Below are 19339 nucleotides of genomic sequence, written 5' to 3'. Positions count from 1 at the left end.
CTTGCACCTGTGCACGGAGCTAACCCAGAGCAGCGGATTGGTGCAAATGTGCTGCAGGACCTGGGAGTCCTCATTTCAGGCACTGAATGGGCTGGCAGGGAAAGAAGCTGATGCAGGATGACTGCTTATCAGAAAAAGAGAGAAACTTCTTTGTGGAAAGCAGCAGGAAGAAAGTATCGTTGATACATGTTATTCTCAAATTTTACTGTGTTTTCTCCTGTAAAGTTGCACAGGCAATCAGTTGTGTGTCTGTGAGGCTTTTAGGGTAATTCAGCTGGAATGGCAGAAGATTTCATGAACTGGAACCTGCCCTTCCTTGGAATGCACTATGGGTCAGGATAGCAGTTAGCTTGCAGTTTTGTATTGAGTTATGCCTGAAAACAGGAAAGTGTCAATGCTCTTATGCTTGCGATCCACTGGGAAAAATAACAGGCCCCAGAAGTGGAAAAGCCTGGGAAAATAGCCTGCCCAAGAATAGATTCTACACAAAATGCTGAATTTTCGGTTTCACTTAAGTTCCATTTTGATGCTTTGAGAAATGTTTCCATTACCAAGGTAAAGATTTCTAAAGATAAGCTTCATGAAATCAAAAACTTTCAATCTCTGAGATGTATGACCTGAACATTTGTAATTGCTGGATTACATTAATTGCTTTCAAAATTGATGTTAGCTATGGCTGACTTTTTCAAAGCTGAATGAACAAAGCCACATTACTTCCATTTCAGGAGTTTTATCTGATTCACCTGGGATCAGAATTTCTAAAGATATCACAGCTAAGGTTTAAGTCTTAAAACCTTCATTTATTCAACTTGACTTCACCTCCTCCAGACATCTTTGGCCAACTTCCAAATGAAGTTCAGCTCTGAGGTTGAGCTCAAAGACCGGACAGCACAGTTTCAGTACAGATCTCTTAGGTCAAAAACTTTGAGGCCAATGAAAATGCTTAGTTATAACTTGTGACCAAAGGGACAATTAGCTTTATTAACATTACTCTTTAGAAACATGAGAGTGTGGATTACTGTTAGAAGTAATTTGGCCATTTAGAATATTTCGCTTTAGTTCCAAACCATTAAAGAGCGAGATGTCATGAGAGAGCTCTAAAATAAAAGGGCAAGTCTCAGAGGGATCGAGTCAGTGAGTGCTGTGTACAGAAATATGTGTTGGTTACACCACTGGTCACTAATGCACGGTGGGATAAATGGAAGCAAGGAGGGGTTTTGTGACACTTATTTTTAAAAAGCTATGTATGTTTACAGATACTTTTAATTAAAATATGAATAGGATTTGAAGCAAGGAGCCAACTCAGCCAACTTAGATGAGGAGCCACCTCATCTAAGAGCAAATTCTGAATGCATTTTCTATATTTAAAGGGAAGACTGCTGAGAAGCTGGGAATTTCAAAGGTACCACTACACTACTGTGAAAAGCTGCACACATCTGAGTATATGTAAAAGTAAATTTAAGCCTGCTTACATTAAATTATACAGGTAAGGTATGACACAAAGTTATTTTGCCTGCTTGACAGGAATGTGGCTTTATTTTTTTAAAATGTCACAAGGTGGTATCTTCAGATTGTATCTTCAAAAGCAGTGAAGTAAATAGACTGTCTTACCCTTGACTTCAAATAAATATTTGATATTTAATTCAGTAAATGCAGACTAAGGTCCGTGATACACAGTTGCTTTTATTTTCCTTTATGACATACGTTCCTGATTAGTGTATATTTACATCATAAGGCCTCTACTTCAGGTACTTGAATTTGGATGTTTTTATTTTGGAGGAGAAAGGAGAGTAGGGGAAGTTTTCTGGGAGCTAGACTCCAAAATATCTTTGAAATGCTTTCAATAATTTATCTCAAAGTAACCTAAGCAGGAGACCTGCAGTTCTCTTCAGTTGCACCTCTGTTGGTAGCAGCATTGTTGGTACAGTGTTGTATCAGTACTGTAATACAGATATGATCAGATGAAGGTAGTGCTGCCAAACTGATCTAAATGAAGCGAGATTTTTTCAATCCCTATGAATGGAAATTTAGTGAATAAATTCTCTCCTATCGTGCTGTAAGATCCCAGAAAGGGGCTGCAGATAGGCTCCTTTTGGCTTGGTGTGTACATGAGTGATTGGTAAGAGCAGCCTTTGAACCTGGCAGTAGGTCACACTGATGCAGCTGACCTCCTGTGCTACGCTGCTGCTGTGATTAATTTGACTAGTCACTGGAATGCTCTGTCATCCGTGCAGAAATTTGACTGGTAATTTCCATAAAGAAACTGCACAGGATTTACTAACAGAAGCAAACTTTCATTAGATTTCCAGAATATTTAAATAGTCACTGGTATTTTCCTGCTGGAAAACAAGCACCCTCCAAAATTCATTTTTTGGCAAATTACTTTACAGGTATGTTTGCATAGTCTTGTATTTTAACATTTCTGAGATGTGCTGCTATAAAAAGTGGCCATTAAGCTCTAAATGAGGGTTTAATGTAAATAATTCAGAGCCCACAGGTGTAGATGGGAATCTTTATTTACACCAATTCCGTACGTTTCCCCTCTGATGCCTATTCTTCAACTTGCCAGTGTACTCAACCCACTGATCTTTCTATTCTCAGAGAGGAGCACAGAGAAAGAGAAATCAGAAACAATACCTCCACAAATCCTCACTGTAACTGCCATATCTGCAGAGGACAGATGTGCAGCAGACCAGTTTTCTACATACTAAATGTGTCTGTCAAATGGTGCTCAGAATGGCTTAAATGTCTCAGTCAGTGTTTCAAAGCAAGGGTACATAAATTAAGAGACAAAAGGTCACTTCATGGTTTAAGCTCCTCATAGTTCCATCCCCTGTTTGTTTGTCTGGTTTGGTTTTAACAGATCTTACTGTCTGCATCCAGCAGGGAAATTGGTCCTGATCCTGGTTGGTCTCCGAAACGAAAGAATTCACAACCTCATGTGTATTCACGACCTTCATTTATCACACTTACAACGCACTAGGCAACAGAATATGAAGGAAAAGAAGGAAAAAGTGAAAGCTCTGAATACAGCTTTCACTTACCCTCCCATATCTGACAGGTACTTATATTCAAAAATGGTGGCAAAGCCTGCATATGCCTTTTGTCTCACACCAGCACCCCTCCTTCTCTAATGGTTGCATGCACATACTAATTTCTCTGTCCTCTCTAGATTTCCAGTAAATTAATTACATGTTATTGCTGCTACTACCACTGTTATTTCTAAGCTATGCAAAGGGGAGACCTTCAGTCATTCATTGGATTCCTGCAGTCAGTAGGTATAATGAGTTGCTTACCCCTCTTACAGTCTAGGACTATGGGTGAAGGGTATTGTGCAGACAAAAAAAAAAAAAGAAAAAATTACAATTTAGAAGGTGAGTGGAAGAAAAAGTGAAAAAGGATATAATTTCGTCTTAGGAAAAAAATCCTAAATAGCTTGTTATACATTCAGGTCTGCAGTGGGATTAGCAAACACATCTTCAAGGGCTAGAATTTAAATTCTGTTTTCTCAGATGGACAGACAGACTCAGTGGGCTAAAGAGTCCTGGAGCTATACTCTGTGAACTCCTGCACTATGACATGGGGAGAACGTCTCACCACAGTTTCACATCCTAAAACTATGTGTCACAGCGTGGGAACTTGGCTAGACTGCTGATCAGAATACAGGAAATATCATTAAAAATTATGACCTAGCAACACTATATTGACAACACTGTATCTCATCTCAGGAGAGATGTATCCTTACTGCAAGCAGTTCATTATGGTAAGAGGAATACGTGGGTATGGTCCATCTGTGCAATAATGTCAAGAACAAGACTAACGATACCACCATGACCACTACTGCTAATCTACCTGAAATCAAGAAAGGGCAGAGAAATCCGGTTATGAATAGGCTTCTGTGGGTGCTGACAGGGAATGGAATGGGGGTCAGGGCTTGCTTGTGCTGTGCTCAGCCTCTGCCTCCACTGCACACATCAGATATGCATCAGCAAATGTTATAAGGAAAGTTGCTGCAACAGCACCTGAGGCACACAAAGACAGAGGGTGTATTTCTATCAAATGCAGGGTCCTTGATTGCTGAAACAATAAACAGGAAATGAAACTGCTCTCACTTTTTGTATTCGTATCTGACATTTAGTGTGGCAAAATCACAAGTATGTTTTCACTTTGGATTCTACAACTCCCTGCTTAAAGCACAAAGATGCCTTTTCAGTAGCAACATCACAAAAAGACAGATTGTTACTCTTCCCTTTTCCTTTCACTGCTGAGTTATGTATATAATTTTCTGAATAATTATGTGCAAAGTATGCACAGTATGTTCAGGCCATTATGTATTCTAAGTTGCAGAGAAAGATGTTGTGCCACAAGAACATGAAGAAGGTGAAAACTGAAAAAGTGGAGAGAAAATTGTCCTATCCATTTTGAGAAGCCCTGTTTGAGAGCATAAACATGGCACTGAACAGAGCTAAATGTGGGGGAAAATGTCCAAACAGCACAGATTAGGTTGAACAGTCCTCAAAAGAAAGGAAAGCCACATTATCTTAAGTTGCTTGATACTGAACTCCAAAATAGACCACACACACAGGGTTTCAGTAGGACCCTTAGGTCTTGTTTTAGTTTCAAAGCAAGGAGCTTTTCACATGGTCTGATGACTTGCTGCTGCTGCAGCCCGGTGTGGGAGAGTATGAGGAGAGAGAGAGGATGCTCATACTCCCAGAGTGACCTGAGTCTAATTTTCTTATGTGATATGAGACACATTTTCCTGTGTAGTTCAGAGATTAAGCTGCACACAGCCATCTGAAAAGGGGGCAGGTATAACACTGATTAGCCTCAGCTTTGAAAACATAAAGCAGTGCTGAAGAAGGCTCAGAGAAGGGTGACAAGGGCAGTTAAAGGTATGGGGCAGATTTAGCACCTTTGGTTTGACTGACCAGGTACAGTCACATTTATTTCCTGGTCTATGGAAGTTCTTGAGGCTGCAAGACTGGACAGGTTTACTTTGTGAAGAAACTAGAACAGGTTTACTTTGTGAAGAAACTAGAACATATATTTTTTTTTCTCCCCTCAAAAATACAGGTTTGATAATTCCAGGCTAGTCTATTGCCCAGAACTGAGGAAACTCACACGTGATATGTAAGATTCTGACACTTGACTTGAAGAATGTATTGGACTCAAGAGTCAGCATGCACAACCCTGCCACAGCCTAATACCTAGTCAGAGAGTCCAAACCCAAAAAGAACCACCATGTCTGTGTTGAGGGATCTTTGTACAACTCCAGTGAGAGGAATTTTCTGTCTTCAATAATTCTAAAAATAAAAAATCTTTCAGGAAAAATATCTGCTCTCAATTTGACATGTACCAATAACAAGGAATACACATAAATGTTCCCATTGATTAATTGTCTCCATCATTAAAATCTGATGACCGGTCTCAAAAAGTCTTCTCAGTCCAACCTCTTCTGAATTAAACAGGTCCTGCAAATGGACATTTGCTGGTAAAGATGTGTGCAATGAGGAATTTCCAGTCATTATGGAATGAAGTTCAACAAGGCCAAGTGCCGGGTCCTGCACTTTGGCCACAACAACCCCCTGCAGCGCTACAGGCTGGGGACAGAGTGGCTGGAGAGCAGCCAGGCAGAAAGGGACTTGGGGGTGCTGATCGACAGGAGGCTGAACATGAGCCAGCAGTGTGCTCAGGTAGCCAAGAAGGCCAATGGCATCCTGGCCTGCATCAGGAACAGTGTGGCCAGCAGGAGCAGGGAAGTGATCCTTCCCCTGTACTCTGCATTGGTGAGGCCACACCTTGAGTATTGTGTTCAGCTCTGGGCCCCTCAGTTCAGGAAGGACATTGAGGTGCTGGAGCGGGTCCAGAGAAGAGCAACGAGACTGGTGAAGGGACTTGAGCACAAGTCCTATGAGGAGAGGCTGAGGGAGCTGGGGTTGTTTAGTCTGGAGAAGAGAAGGCTTAGAGGCGACCTCATCACTCTCTTCAACTACCTGAAGGGAGGTTATAGCCAGGCGGGGGTTGGTCTCTTCTCCCGGGCAACCAACAGTAGGACAAGGGGACATGGGCTCAAGCTCTGCCAGGGGAGGTTTAGGTTAGATGTTAGGAAGAAATTCTTTACAGAGAGGGTTATCAGGCATTGGAACGGCCTACCCAGAGAGGTGGTGGATTCACCATCCCTGGAGGTTTTTAAAAAGAGATTGGACGTGGCCCTTAGTGCCATGATATAGTAATTGGAGTTGGATCAGGGGTTGGACTTGATCTTGGAGGTCTCTTCCAACCCTACCTATTCTATGATTCTATGATTCTATGATCTCTGGTCCAATCATTCCCTTGTTCCTTTTGTAGTTTCTACTGCCTTGCAGCTAGATCTCTGACCTTCATTCCTCCTCCTTTTGCATTATGCTGTCAACTCCCAAGTTATCCATTTCCTTGAAGGATAGCAGCAAATGCCACAAATGCCTGCCTCTGCAGTCACCTTTTTTCTCTTTTGCACCTGCAGCTTCTTGGTGCTGGGGTAAGAGGAACACAGATTTTATCCAGGCAAATTTCGGCTGGAGGATGCCTTTTAGCAGATCAAATGCCACCCAGAAGATCTCCCACTGTGTCCTTAAAACACCTAGTCTGGCTTTTCAGGATTTGCCTGTTGTTGGCAGTGCTACCTCATTACCATGCCTTTTGGCAACCACACACTTGTAGTACTTGTGGCAGAACATTTTCCAGTGATCCGTTTCAATAATGTGACCATTTCAAGACAGTCACTGAGGCTGAATCAGCATCGACAAAATTGAAAACTACACTCAGTTTGCAAATATCTACATTGTCCTGCCTTCCGCCTGGAGCAGGTAAAGAAGACAATGGAGCTGAAACCATCCACTGCTTTCCTGCATTCCACTTTTAAAATGCTGCATTTGGGAGGGGAAAAAAAATACTGGAATGCTGGCAGAGTTTCTTGCTCCATGAAGTAGAAAATCCACATACATTTAGTTCATGACTTTCCTGTGCTGGCACAGAAGAAGTCAAAATAATCTCTGCTTAATTACATTTCTGTGTGTTCCCTATGAGAGCATCTGGGGATGATCTCATAATGTAGATGGACGTGTCTTGCTCAGTGTCTCAGTGGGAAATCACACCTGAAATCTGTAAGCATAGCAGGAGTGCTGTCAGCCATTCTTCATTGCCATCTGCAACACAACTATACTAGATCCCCAGTGTAGGATGAGAGGTCCAAATAATTCCAGGTACATAATTTTTCACATATGATTACAGAAGAAGCCCCATAACACTGAAGTGTTTTCCTGTACATGGTCATGAGAGAAGTCCACATGAATTTCTTATATTTTGTTTATATGACATTCCAGTTGTATCAGTTTCTGTCTCACTTTCCACTTTTTCTGTGTATTATGTGCAGGGTTGTAAGGTTAAAAATTCCTCATGTTTCATCACAAAAATGGCTACATTTCAGTAATAAGAGAAATTGTTTTCATGTGCATGTCCCTCCAGGTTTAACTGCCAAACACTAAAGATAAAACCTATATACACTGTTTACACAAAAGAAAAGGACTCTGGGTGAGGAAAGTCTGACCTTTGTAAAGGTCCTAAGGAGACGTTTATGTGTTCAGTAGGATTTTTCAAAAGCAGTTACCTATCTCACTTTCACCTATCCACTTGTTTAGGCAACTAAACTGTTTGTAAAAACATAGATGACAGGCAGACGTGGAAAAAAAACCCAATAAAATTTGATTTCCAAGCTATTTTGCTACGCATTACTTTAATCAAATGAACTAAATGGCACTATGGGTTCTTTTATGTCCCTCTGCTAGGAAAGCTAATTTTCAGATACTAATCAAATGTCCACTGTGAATGGCTAGATAGATCAGTATATTAATATTTTGGCAGCTCCAAGTAGTACAAAGATTGCCTTCTTTTACTGTGCAAATATTATTTATGTTACTGTTTAACTTGTTTTTTCTATTATTTACACCAATTGCCTCTAAAAGCATCAGATTACAATGCATATTTACACAATGGATAGAATGTCACTTCAAGTTAAGAAAGGTGAAGACTTCCCCAATAAAACTTTTTATTTTCCTTTTTACTAGCTTACCTTATACACTCCACTGATTCTGGTCTTGATTTTAGATCCTGGTCTTTAGCAGCCACTCCAAAGTGAATGGGGAACAATCCTCCGAGAATAATGTCTCCCTTCTTCTGTGCCCGCTGGTTTGGCCCATAGGCAGCAGTGTTCCAGGTAAACAGCAAAAGAATCAAGCAGCAGCTATATAAAGTCATTGTTCCTCTTTTCACCAGGGAGTTATAGGATGCAAAATTGGTAAAGATGATGTAAGAAAGCAGATGTCGTAATGTCTAAGCTTTTCCTTTCCTTAATACAGCACAGAGAGGATTTGGGGCACATGTTTGCAGGGAGATAAGCAACAAGGTGAGAACCACAGTGCTGGTGTTTCTCCCTCTGTCTTCTCCATTGCAAAACAACTATTCAGCAGTCCTTCTTTCTTCATAACCGAAGCATTATGGAGAGCCCATCTCTGAGAACTGCAAAAGAAAGACTTGAAAAGTGATCCCAACTACACACCAGTGCTCCACATTGCCACGATGGTTCTGCTTTGTCAAATCACCCCCTCAGTATGTCCCCGAAGCTGGCCCCACTCAACAACCCACCTGGGACACCTTACAACCTTGACAAACTTCCGTGACACCAGCCACACCTCCTCAAACAATTTCAGCTGCCTGATTTTCTGTGACATATGTAAGGCAACAACTCTCCATACCTAAATACCAGCTATAGCTGGAAAACCAAATCATTTACTGGGAGACACGGGTCTCCCAGCTGCTTTCAAGTGCTCTCCATGCCTGAGGATGACTATATTTGAAAATACTTATTTCCCAATGAACAGCAGCAAGCTTGCTGCCAGATAATATCCTCTAGTATCAACTTTTGTTGTGGCAAATTTTCCTTCAGTTCTCTTTTCTTTAATTAGATTAAGATCATGAGCCTCTTCCTTACTAAAGGAAAGCATTATACAGCCAATGATTCAATTACCTGCTAGTGCATGACTCCAGACATAAAACTTAGCAAACTATAGGTGGAAATTGTACTACTAATAGAAAAAATTACTGTGGTCCTGCAGTTTTCAGCTAATAAATAAAAGAAGATTAAATTAACAAGCAACTGAATTAAGATGGAAGGTTGGGATCCATTGCTATTTTTTCCTTTGCAAATGTTCTTACATGTAAAACATTATTTAGTATTAGCACTTAAGTTCTTTGCTTAAAAGCTCTTCAGTGCAGAACAACTTTTCCCTGTACATATATTCAGCAAATGCAATTCCATAATATTACTTATGGAAGAAAAATATTACAAATGAGTAGTCATTTTCATATTTTTTGACACAGCCATATTTTTAATCCCCCTTCCCTTTAAAAATAATCTTCAATATTTTTTCCACTCTTGTTTGTTAACTACCAGACATCTTGATTCTGAACTCTCTTGGAAGTGGAAGTAGCAGCTCTCTCACCTAAGCTTCAGTGGAGGAACTTAAAGTGGTTCCGGGAACAGGTGAGATATCAGGTGACTGTTGTCATGGCAGAAACAGCTGAGGTGGAGAGAAATGGTACCCAGGGTACAGTTGTGGGTATTTGAAAAGGTTACAGCAACCATTTTGCTAGTTGAATGAATGTTTTAGTTGTCAGGCTAAATCATGCAGAAAAGCCTGAAATGTTCAATAAATCTTTATTCTTTGGGTGAAAAGAACTGAATGGCACACTCATAGCATATATTACATATGAAGTGCTTATCAATCAAACAGTAACTAACCACGATCTACAAACAGCAGCCGCTCAAGTACCTACAGTAGCTGAGTTGGAAAGGATCTCAAGGGATCATGCAGCTGCCCCTTAGCCCAAGGGCTCAGCAATAGTAGTGCAATTCCTGGCATATTTTCTCTAAAATTTTTTGAGGAAGAAGACCTGTCAGACACCCAGGGCAGCCTACTCCAATGCTTCTCTACTCTTACCAAAGCAAATGTTTTCTCAAGTCTAACTTGAATGGTTCTTTTGTTACAGCTTAAGCCTGTCTTCTCCCATTTATTGCATGCAGGCCAGTGCCTCCCTGCTCATAATCGCCTTATTTGGGATTTGAATTCACCTCCTCCTTTTCTCTTCTTTTTTCAGACAAAGCAAATTAAATTAATTTAATTTTTTTTTCCATAAAGATTCTTTCCTGAGCTCAGATTATTCCTGTTTCAGTCCTCTGGCCTCTCTCCAGCATGTCTCCACATTTAGTGCAGACTGGTGCCCAGAAATGGACACAGTGTCCTTGTTTGGCCCTTACAAGTGCTGAGCAAAGTAGTAGAATTACTTCGCGTGTCTTGCATGCTACGGCCCTGTTTATACATCTCAGCATGGCATTTGTCTTTTTTGGAACAGCATGATATTGTTAACTTATGGTAGATCATTAGCTGAACACAAAGCAAAGTTTGGCATGTTTATATCCACAAAGCCATGAAACCTCACAAGAAATTTTCATTTTCTGAAAGCTTTTCCCTCACATTCAGTTCAAAGGTAGAATGTGCTAAACTTGATGTGATCATCCTGGTTACCAACAAGGAACCAGCACGCACAAGCTCAGCTGAGACTCTCAGGCTTTCAGGACCTTTTTACAGCAGAAAACTGGGGAAGATTCCTGATCGTGCCCATGACAAAAGGATTGTCCCAGATCCAAAAAAGAGAAGGTTTGTCCCACCTCTGGGAGGCCTAGATGTCCCATGGCCAGAACAGTCTGCTCGTGAGGTTGCACCCAGAGCTGGGTGGTTTGGAGGAGCCAAGCTGCTCATCCACCCCTTGGGGCCTGCTGGGCACAAAGAAAAAACTTATGAGAACTCCAGCTGCACGTCTACAAAGCACTGCTCCACCAGGAGACTTGCATAGAGCTTCTTTGTTTTGATAAACCACTGTTTTCTGATGAAACGCTGCTTTGTCAGAAAATGCTCAAGCACTCTCTTCAGCTTTTGATTGTTGAAGTTTCAAAGTTTCTATAACTTTCCAGCAAAGCTCAGTCAGGAGCTGTGGAATCTGATAAAATAATTAATTACTGGCTGGAGAGTTATACCTTGTGTAGTGCAGGTGCCAGAGCAATTCATTAGCTTTTTTGTGGCTTTTAAATCTGAGAATCATTAAGTCTCACTTTAATGAAGAGTTGTAGTTTGCTACAGTGACAGAAACTCTTCAGCAGATATCCTGCTGTACCTTGAAATTCTTTCATTAATTCAAGGTGTATGGTTAGATCACGGTAAGGTTGGAGCCATGAGCAACAGACAAGGAAGAGGTTCAAGTAGAACAGAAAACAGAGAGGATATACGTCATTAACTTTGTGTCCAATCATCTCATTGCTCAAGATGGCTAAAGAAGGGCACTTCTCTGGACAATGGACGCAGGATACAAGCCTTCATAGTTCCAAGAGCAGATCAGACTTCTAGTGCTGAGGTACCATGACAATGTGAGAAAACATAAATTGTTCACAGTTGTCAACAGAGCAGGCATTAGCTCAGCACCTCTTTGGTCAAAATGAGGGACAAGCACATCAAAGATGCAATGAAAACCAGACTGCTGGTGTGCTCAGATGGAAAAGCTGTGCTTGAGTTTTGTGGAATTAAACTGCTCAATCTTTAAAGGCGGCAAGCATAAACTAAAAATTTACTATGAAGGACTTATTGCCAATGCAGAAAAACACAATTCTTACACAACACACTGCCCAGAAGAAGGAGATTTTTATCTGGACAAATAGCACGATTTGGAAATGGAATCTCAGCCTTGGAAAAGTTGGGAGAGTTCTGATGGGTGTAGAGCAAAATTCAGATGTAGAATAGAGACTCTTCTGAAAACATTACTGATACGCTTGGTTTTGAACTAAATAAAAAATGTGAATGCTAGAGCTTTTACTGAGAATAAGATTTTACAATATCATCAAAACCACAAGACCATCAGCGTCACCAGAACAGTATTTCCATGCCCTGCTATTAGTGTGAGGGTGTGTTATCTGTTGTGGATGGAATTTTTCTGGCAGGAATTAAGATGCTAATTCACTATTAGACTACAGAAAACGTATGTTAAAAAATGATACATTACAGTCACACCTTGCATTGCAAAAGCTAAGAGGAGGCCAAAACCACAGCAAACACATCAGCCATAGTACTAAAGAAGCTGCTGAAGCTCATAAATAATAACACCTGGCCAGTTCAAATGAAGAAAGCCATATACCTAGCACTGGGAGGAATAGCCTGCGGAAGGAGAGGTAGGCCTAAGAACATGTTTAGTTTGGTCATGAAAAACCTGAGCACTTGTGATAGAGTAACATTCTCAATTCTCCAAGATAAACTAAATATTAAAAACAATATAGTAAACCAGGCAATTGTAACAGATTTAATTCTGCTACACCTCATATGCCCCACATTGTTAAGTTTGTCCATGAGTTACCATTTAAGTTTCCAGAATTTTTGTATATTTAACATTATTTTTATGCAGCAGCCACATCTTTAGCTTTTCTTTACTCCTAAGATCATATATTGGTGTCCAAATAATACTGAACCTACTGTGAAAGAGTGTGGAGTCACACCCTGATCTATGTTTAGCACTACAAAATACCACAGTGACAGAAATATGCCTACGATATCACTGCTGATACTCTGCTCAACACAGAAACTTGAGAACAAGGAAGCCTAAATTGTCAGAGGCTGATGTCTGAGATAAAACAATATGGAAAATGGAACCAGGAGTAAAAAAAACCCAAACCATTATGTTTCAAGGAGTTTCAACAAATCTGGCTGTAGCAATGGTAGTCAAAAGAGCATCAGCTCCTGGCTCTTGCACAACCAGGTAGAAATCCAAACCTTCCCACAGGCAGCATTTACCATGCATGGATTTAATGTGGGGTTACAAGGCCTCTGATCTCCCTTCCACTTCAGTCCTGGCTCATAAAGTCTGCACAATCCCATGCCAAGCAATATAGCTATAATTGCATGTTTTTTTAGCAACTGCCTTTCCATCAGGCTTTGGGGTTCACATAACACTTTTCAGGTAACTTGCATCAGTGTCATGTTCAACATCCCTGTTCAGTGTGATTTGGGTCCTGCAATGTGATATCCCTTTGTGGAAATAATTCTGTGTTTACTGATGGTGGGAAGGAAAAAAACAGAAATGGTAACAGAAAACACCTTAGAGACTCATCGAATGCACTCAGCAAACACCATCAGCAAACACAGAGCTGTAAGTGGTTTTTAAGTGCTTGGTGGAAATCTATGTGGAGGGTGACCTATGTCTTTGAAGTAATTTCCACACAGATGTGGCTGTAAGGTAGCCTGAGAAGCAGCTCCAGGGACCTTATAGGCAAGACTGGTTTTGTTCTTCTGAAGGGTGTTTTCTGCAATAAGAGTTAAGGCTCATTGCTATAAGACATATCACAAACCTCTGAAACAATAACTGGAAGGGAATAAGACAATACTGCAACTTCTCATCTTTCCACTCCTGTGTCTTCTTCAGTACAAGTGCAGCAAAAGTGCACGCATGTGCACTTAAGAGGGAGCACTGAAATGCATTCAAGGTACCCTACCAAGCAAAGTATTCTGCTCTGTCCCCAGTGCTCACAAGGAAATGACTTGATAAGAAACAACATGTGACGAATGCATTAGATTGCTTAATGAACTGCTAAGAAATGCTGAGGAGCTTCAGCACCAAGCAGCAGCCATGCAGAACAGCAGAGCTTGGCTGGATTTCCAAGTCCTAGGAAGTTCCAGAGCCATAGCAGCCCATTTGCAGCCTTTTGGGAAGCTGCCCTAAACCCACCAGTTATTGACTATGCTAATTTATGCTGGGAGCTGCATCAGACCCTTGAGCAATGTCAGATTTAGAGACTACAGGTACCAGAGAATCCATCTTGTCTACACCTTAGAGCTGTCCTGTTTTGCCTCTCTGCATTCCAGATTCCGACCTTCTCTTGTTGTGCCATGGTTTACCAACTTGGTTGTTTCCTACACCTCCTGTTAAAAGCATGTCATCTTATTTGTTGTTCAAAGGGGATGAAAAGATGCCTTGGACATAATACCAGCCTAAGGCTTCTTGGTAGTTTCAATGATTTTGTCTTCATGTACAGGGAAGATTAAGGGAGACCCTTAAAATCTGCAATAAAATAGGAGGCGAACTACTTTGCTAAGGTAACATTTTTTATTAAATCGGTTTCTCTAACTTCCCTTGTTTCGAAAGAAAGCCTTACCCACCACATTAATAAGTATACATTCCAGTGACAGCTGTTTTACCCCACTCCATCTTTTGGGATGTGGCTAGACGTTCCTGGACAGATGGAGAAAGAAAGCCTGGGGGATGCTCTGATGCTCTGCAGAATGAAGACACTTTATACTCTTGTGGTATGGTGCATATGGCACTGGGATGTGGTTTGCAAAATTTGAGTTGTTCAGACTTTTGCCTGCAGGTGAAACAGCCATGCATTCAACCTGTGTGCCTCTCAGAGTACCTGACATTCCTGCATATTATATATACACATTCCTGCATCTCAAGCAAGCCTTTCCTGTACATTAAACACAGAAGCTTTGCCAGCAAGTGTCACTCGACTAAGAATTGCTCTTAATTCCTAATTTGCAGAATTAATATCTTATCTGGGTCTGCCCTTAGGAGGTACAGAAGTGCTAATGGGTGCTGTGTTCACAACACACAGAAGTGAAGTCCACCACTGCTCTACAGAAAGAACCTGCACAGGTAACCGGAAAGTTTCTTCATCCTTCCCAGCTCCTAATCTATCTTATTCCTCTCTTACAAGAAACATCTCTGGAACGACAAGAGGACTCAATTCCCCTAGCAAAGTCCTTCTTCCTCGCTCAGCATGCCCATAAAACAATATGACTGTGTTACACTCTTTGCACCAGGCCACTTCTTTTAAGATGAGCTTTTCTAAAAGCAAGTGAGAAGAGGCTTCAGCTCAATTCTGTAATATCAATAAATGCCAATCAAAGAACACAATTTATGAAACTATGTTTCTCTAGTCTGTCTTGGAAAGAATAAGGAGCAACTATTGTAGTTATCAATTCCTTGATGCTTTATACCATACACTTCCCTTTAATTTTTGTCTCTCATTCTTCTGTTTAGAAAATAACAGGTAAGAAGGAGTGGACACTGGGGGAGGCTATTTTGAGCTGGGTTTTTCTGTGCTACATCGTGAGACAGAAAAGAATAGAGAAGTGGTGGGAGAAATGCCAAAGCAGTCAGTCATTTGTAAGTAGCTAAAATTACACAATTTAGTGCAGTGTTATTCAAAAGAGATGTCACACTTTTTGATTGGCCAGCGTTAGATCTGCTGGTTAGCAAGCTGAAAGATCAGGGGACATGAAATAACAGAATAAGAACACTAGAATACAGCAAAACATAATTATATTTTTTTATTTTTCTGAATTAATCGACCAAGTTTTGATCATTCCTTTACAAATTTGCAGGAGCAAATAAGTTCGGATCATGTAAATAAACATGAGAAGAAGAATCTGCTTTGTATCAGCAAAATTCTTCTTTCCAAAACCTTCTACAATGCATCAATATTAGGTGCAAGCCACTAAATCTGTCTGTTAAGGGCAGCTTTTAAATAAACTAGGATAATATATTTCTGATTACCACTGGGTATGGTCTTTTGAAAGTGATGTTCTCCTACATCCATGTCAACAGATGTTAAACTGAGTATCAGCTGAATCAAGGCTGATCCAGGCTTTTCTCTAGGAAAAAAATAAATACAGATCTTAGAGCTGCACACTTTTTCAAATCAAACTTTATCAGGTTGCTTACAAGGGAAAAACATATTTTGCTTAGTAATTTCTTCTAATTTTATTTTATTTCTTTTTTAAAAATCTCTGCATCTGAAGCAAAATGCTTTATTTGGTCCTTTTTTTCCCCCCTGCAGAATCCTCAGTGAACCAAACAATAAGGACAACTGTAATTCCAAGCCAGTTTCAACATAAATCCAATTCAGAAAAAACACTTAAGTATGTGCTCAACTTTAGTGAGATTTGACTTTAATGAAATTTAGTGGATTCTAAAAGCTTAGCATGTTATTTAGTGGTGTGCCATATCAGAGACTAAAGTAGCCCCTGGCTGGCTGCTTCATTCTCATTTATACTATTGCTAAAAACAAATAAACACTGTCTTTGTGTTGGATGGTTTCTTTTTACATTGAGTCCAGCAGGATTTATTAGTAAATTCTTACAGAATTTTTGTTGTCTTTTTTTTTCTATCTTTTCTCTTATGTTTCTAGTTCTTTGGTGGCCCAGGATGACTTTCTTTTTTTTTTCTTCCCATTTTCCCACTGCTTATTTTCTCTTCTATATGATTTTCTGAACAGAATAATTATTGTTCCTTTTCCAGTTTTCTTCTCTCTCTTCCTTTCATTCTAATACCAAAACACTCTTTTCTATTTTTATATTTCTTTTGCCTGTATACTATGTGCAACGTCTTCCTGTTAAAGAAGGCAGGAGGGAAGAGGATCCCCAGGAAAGGAAAAAACAGATTCAGTGTAAGGGGGGTCTCAGAAAGCTCATTATAAATGTTAAATTCTAGCAAGGATAAAAGTTCTGCTGAACACTTAAAATCATTAAACATAAATCAGAAGAAGCAGAGGAGAAACTCAAGAGTAGAACAGCAGGCGTGAGGGCAGGTGAGTAACTGGCACAGACAGGCACATGCCCACATGCTCCACTCTAGTCCTACAGTGAGAGAAGGCAGGTTTTGCTGACTTTTCCTTGCAGAGCTGGCTTGTGCTAGCATGTCCCATGGGGGCTGGAGCACAGGCAGGAATAGGATACTGTATGCTACACATTGACCCCTGAATGGGAACAGTGACCCTTATCTGCCTATGCAATGTGCTGGAAGATCAATGTGATATGCAAGGACATGTTTATCAGTTATGATTATTTATATTAGTCACCTAAGAAATGCTGTCTGGACCTGTGGGCTGCGCTTTCCTGCTGAAGATGTCAGCAACATGATACCACAGACCCACGACATTCAGCCAGAACTGGCAAGTAGCAATACCAAAGAAGCAGCATGCAAACAGCCAGCATCCCTCACCCCTATTGCTCCATCTGCCCTCTTCAGGAATGCATCATATTATTTACAAGTTTGTATGAAGCAAAATTGCCATGACAATTTGTAAAAGATGGAGACGACAAGTGTAAACATTTTTTCAATAATCATGCTTAGATTTTTTACAGAATTCATCTTGAATCCTACAGATGTACGTTTTCTACCCTGTAATGTAGGAGGATGGAAATCGCCATTCAGATGCCAGTCAGCAGTTCATTTGGTATAAGAGCCTGCCTCTAGCAGTAGCCAATGATACCTGCTTAAAAAATGTTGTGCTAGACAATTATAGGGCTAATGTCTTACAAGACACTAGCTAGCACTTGGTTAAAGCCGTAAGGAAAAAGTTTTGTGAAAAACAGCCTTAATTTTATAGAAGTCAGCCCTAGAATAAAATAATTAACCTCTTAACTTTTTTCAAATTCATTTCTCTTCACAGCTGAGACTCCAACATTCTCCTTAACAAAATATATATATCCCTGAGTGATATTCCCCTATTGAAAATTCCCCGTCACTCTCCTCAGCTGATACAATCACCTAAGATATCACAATCTCACCTGTGATTTTTTATTGCATCACCATTGGAGGTCATCAGGAGCTTCAAAGAGTCATCAAAATAGATCTCAAACCCTCACTTTAGCTTTTTCCTGCCAACTTTGGTAGTTTAGCTTGAACTGCTGAGACAAAGCAATGAACCAAATCAGCTAGACTGGGCATTGAAGAAGACCAGGAGCATGGCTCTTGCTGGGGAGACTGCCCAGCTAAAGAGCATGCTGTTTTAAAAATAACATATCAAACCACTACAACTAGATCCAGAGGAACATGCCTAATAATGCTCCAGTGTGGGCTTCTTTTGAATACATTTATCTCAATAGATCTATTGTGCTTTTAAACAGAAAAAGGCTAGGAATTGTATCTTTCTCACTACTAGGTTCATTTAGCTGGTGAATTCAGTATTGCAGCTGATTCTACTAACATATTCTTCAAGAAGTTTAATATGATTTAGCTGGTAATTACTGCTTAGTGAGAGTAAAGACAGCAGAACTGAAGTGCAGGTAGGGACAAGCAAAGCTATTCAGCTTCTAAAATAATCTGTATTTGGAGCAAAGGACTTCATCCATTCTTTTCATTCTTCAAAAATAAAATTCATAAAGTGCATGTGTTAATTTTCTTTCAGCACACAACATCTTATGTTCTTAAAACAGCAAAAGATGGAAAATTACCATCCTTTCTGGCAAAGCTCCTCTCTGAAATAAAGCAGGAGGCAAGCTTCCCCAGGCTTGCCTTTGAGAAGCCTAATTGCTAAGCTTTGTGCTCTCCAGTTTTCTCAACAGATCCTTTTCCCCTTGTGTTTCCCCTTGTGTGAGGGATACCAGAGCTTCAGGGCAGGACAGATGACATCCTTCTCTGCATCATTTCTATATCCAGCACAGAGTTCCCAGCAGCTTGGGAGTAGAAGCAAATACAGGGTTTGTGTCATGGAAAGAGTTGAAGAGCGCCCTGCATTATTGCACAGATTGGAATGGTACTAATGACTTGAAGGCCCACAGCTGGGAACGGTGCCTGGATGCTGGAGTACCAGCTGTCTGCCAGGAGAGCAGGACTGCCCACTACAGACATAGGGGCAGGGAGGGAGCTCTTGACCAGTGAGTTAAAAACTAATATCAGAACCACTGGAAGATACATGAGAGTTTTTATGGTCTTCACAGTCCTTTTTGTCACATTGTCCATGAATCAGAAGACGCTGTGACCACTGACTTCATCCGTGCAACCCTAAGAAACACAGCCACGGTAACTGACCACAACGTGGCAACCTCTCATTAACACAGTGCTTTTTAAAATACTACTTTTTAATTGACTTCCCCCTCACTCCTTTTTGAAGGTGATCCTTCTGGAACAGAAAAACACCCAGGGTCACACTCCAGTGAGCCCCAGCCACCTTGCCTGCCTGCCAGCTCTGCAGCTACACACGCTTCATCTCCGGGACGACAGTGTGACTTTTGGAGGCTCTATGCCTCATTTAGCCCTGGTAATGGCCTAATTGGGTTGGAAAAATGCAGGAGCAGGAGTCTGATAAAGAAACAGCTCTGCTGTGCTTATTTAAGTAAGTGGAGAAAAGAGAAGAGAAGAGAAGAGAAGAGAAAAGAAGAGAAGAGAAGAGAAGAGAAGAGAAGAGAAGAGAAGAGAAGAG

General features: G+C 40.6%; 1 protein-coding gene across 1 annotated transcript in view; it reads right to left on the bottom strand.

Annotated features, from left to right (window-relative positions):
• Positions 1-19339, bottom strand: part of CASR (calcium sensing receptor) — a 72952-nt gene that overhangs the window by 34386 nt on the left and 19227 nt on the right. The window contains exon 2 of the mRNA XM_027681576.1: positions 8111-8556. Coding sequence (XP_027537377.1) covers positions 8111-8295 — 185 coding nt within the window. The 5' untranslated portion in view covers positions 8296-8556. The remainder of the gene's footprint in view (positions 1-8110; positions 8557-19339) is intronic.

This window comes from Neopelma chrysocephalum, unplaced genomic scaffold, assembly GCF_003984885.1.
Source record: "Neopelma chrysocephalum unplaced genomic scaffold, ASM398488v2 Primary Assembly neopelma1_60, whole genome shotgun sequence".
Lineage (NCBI taxonomy): Eukaryota > Metazoa > Chordata > Aves > Passeriformes > Pipridae > Neopelma > Neopelma chrysocephalum.
Note: the sequence above shows the minus strand (reverse complement) of the source record. Positions and strands in the feature narration are given on the sequence as shown.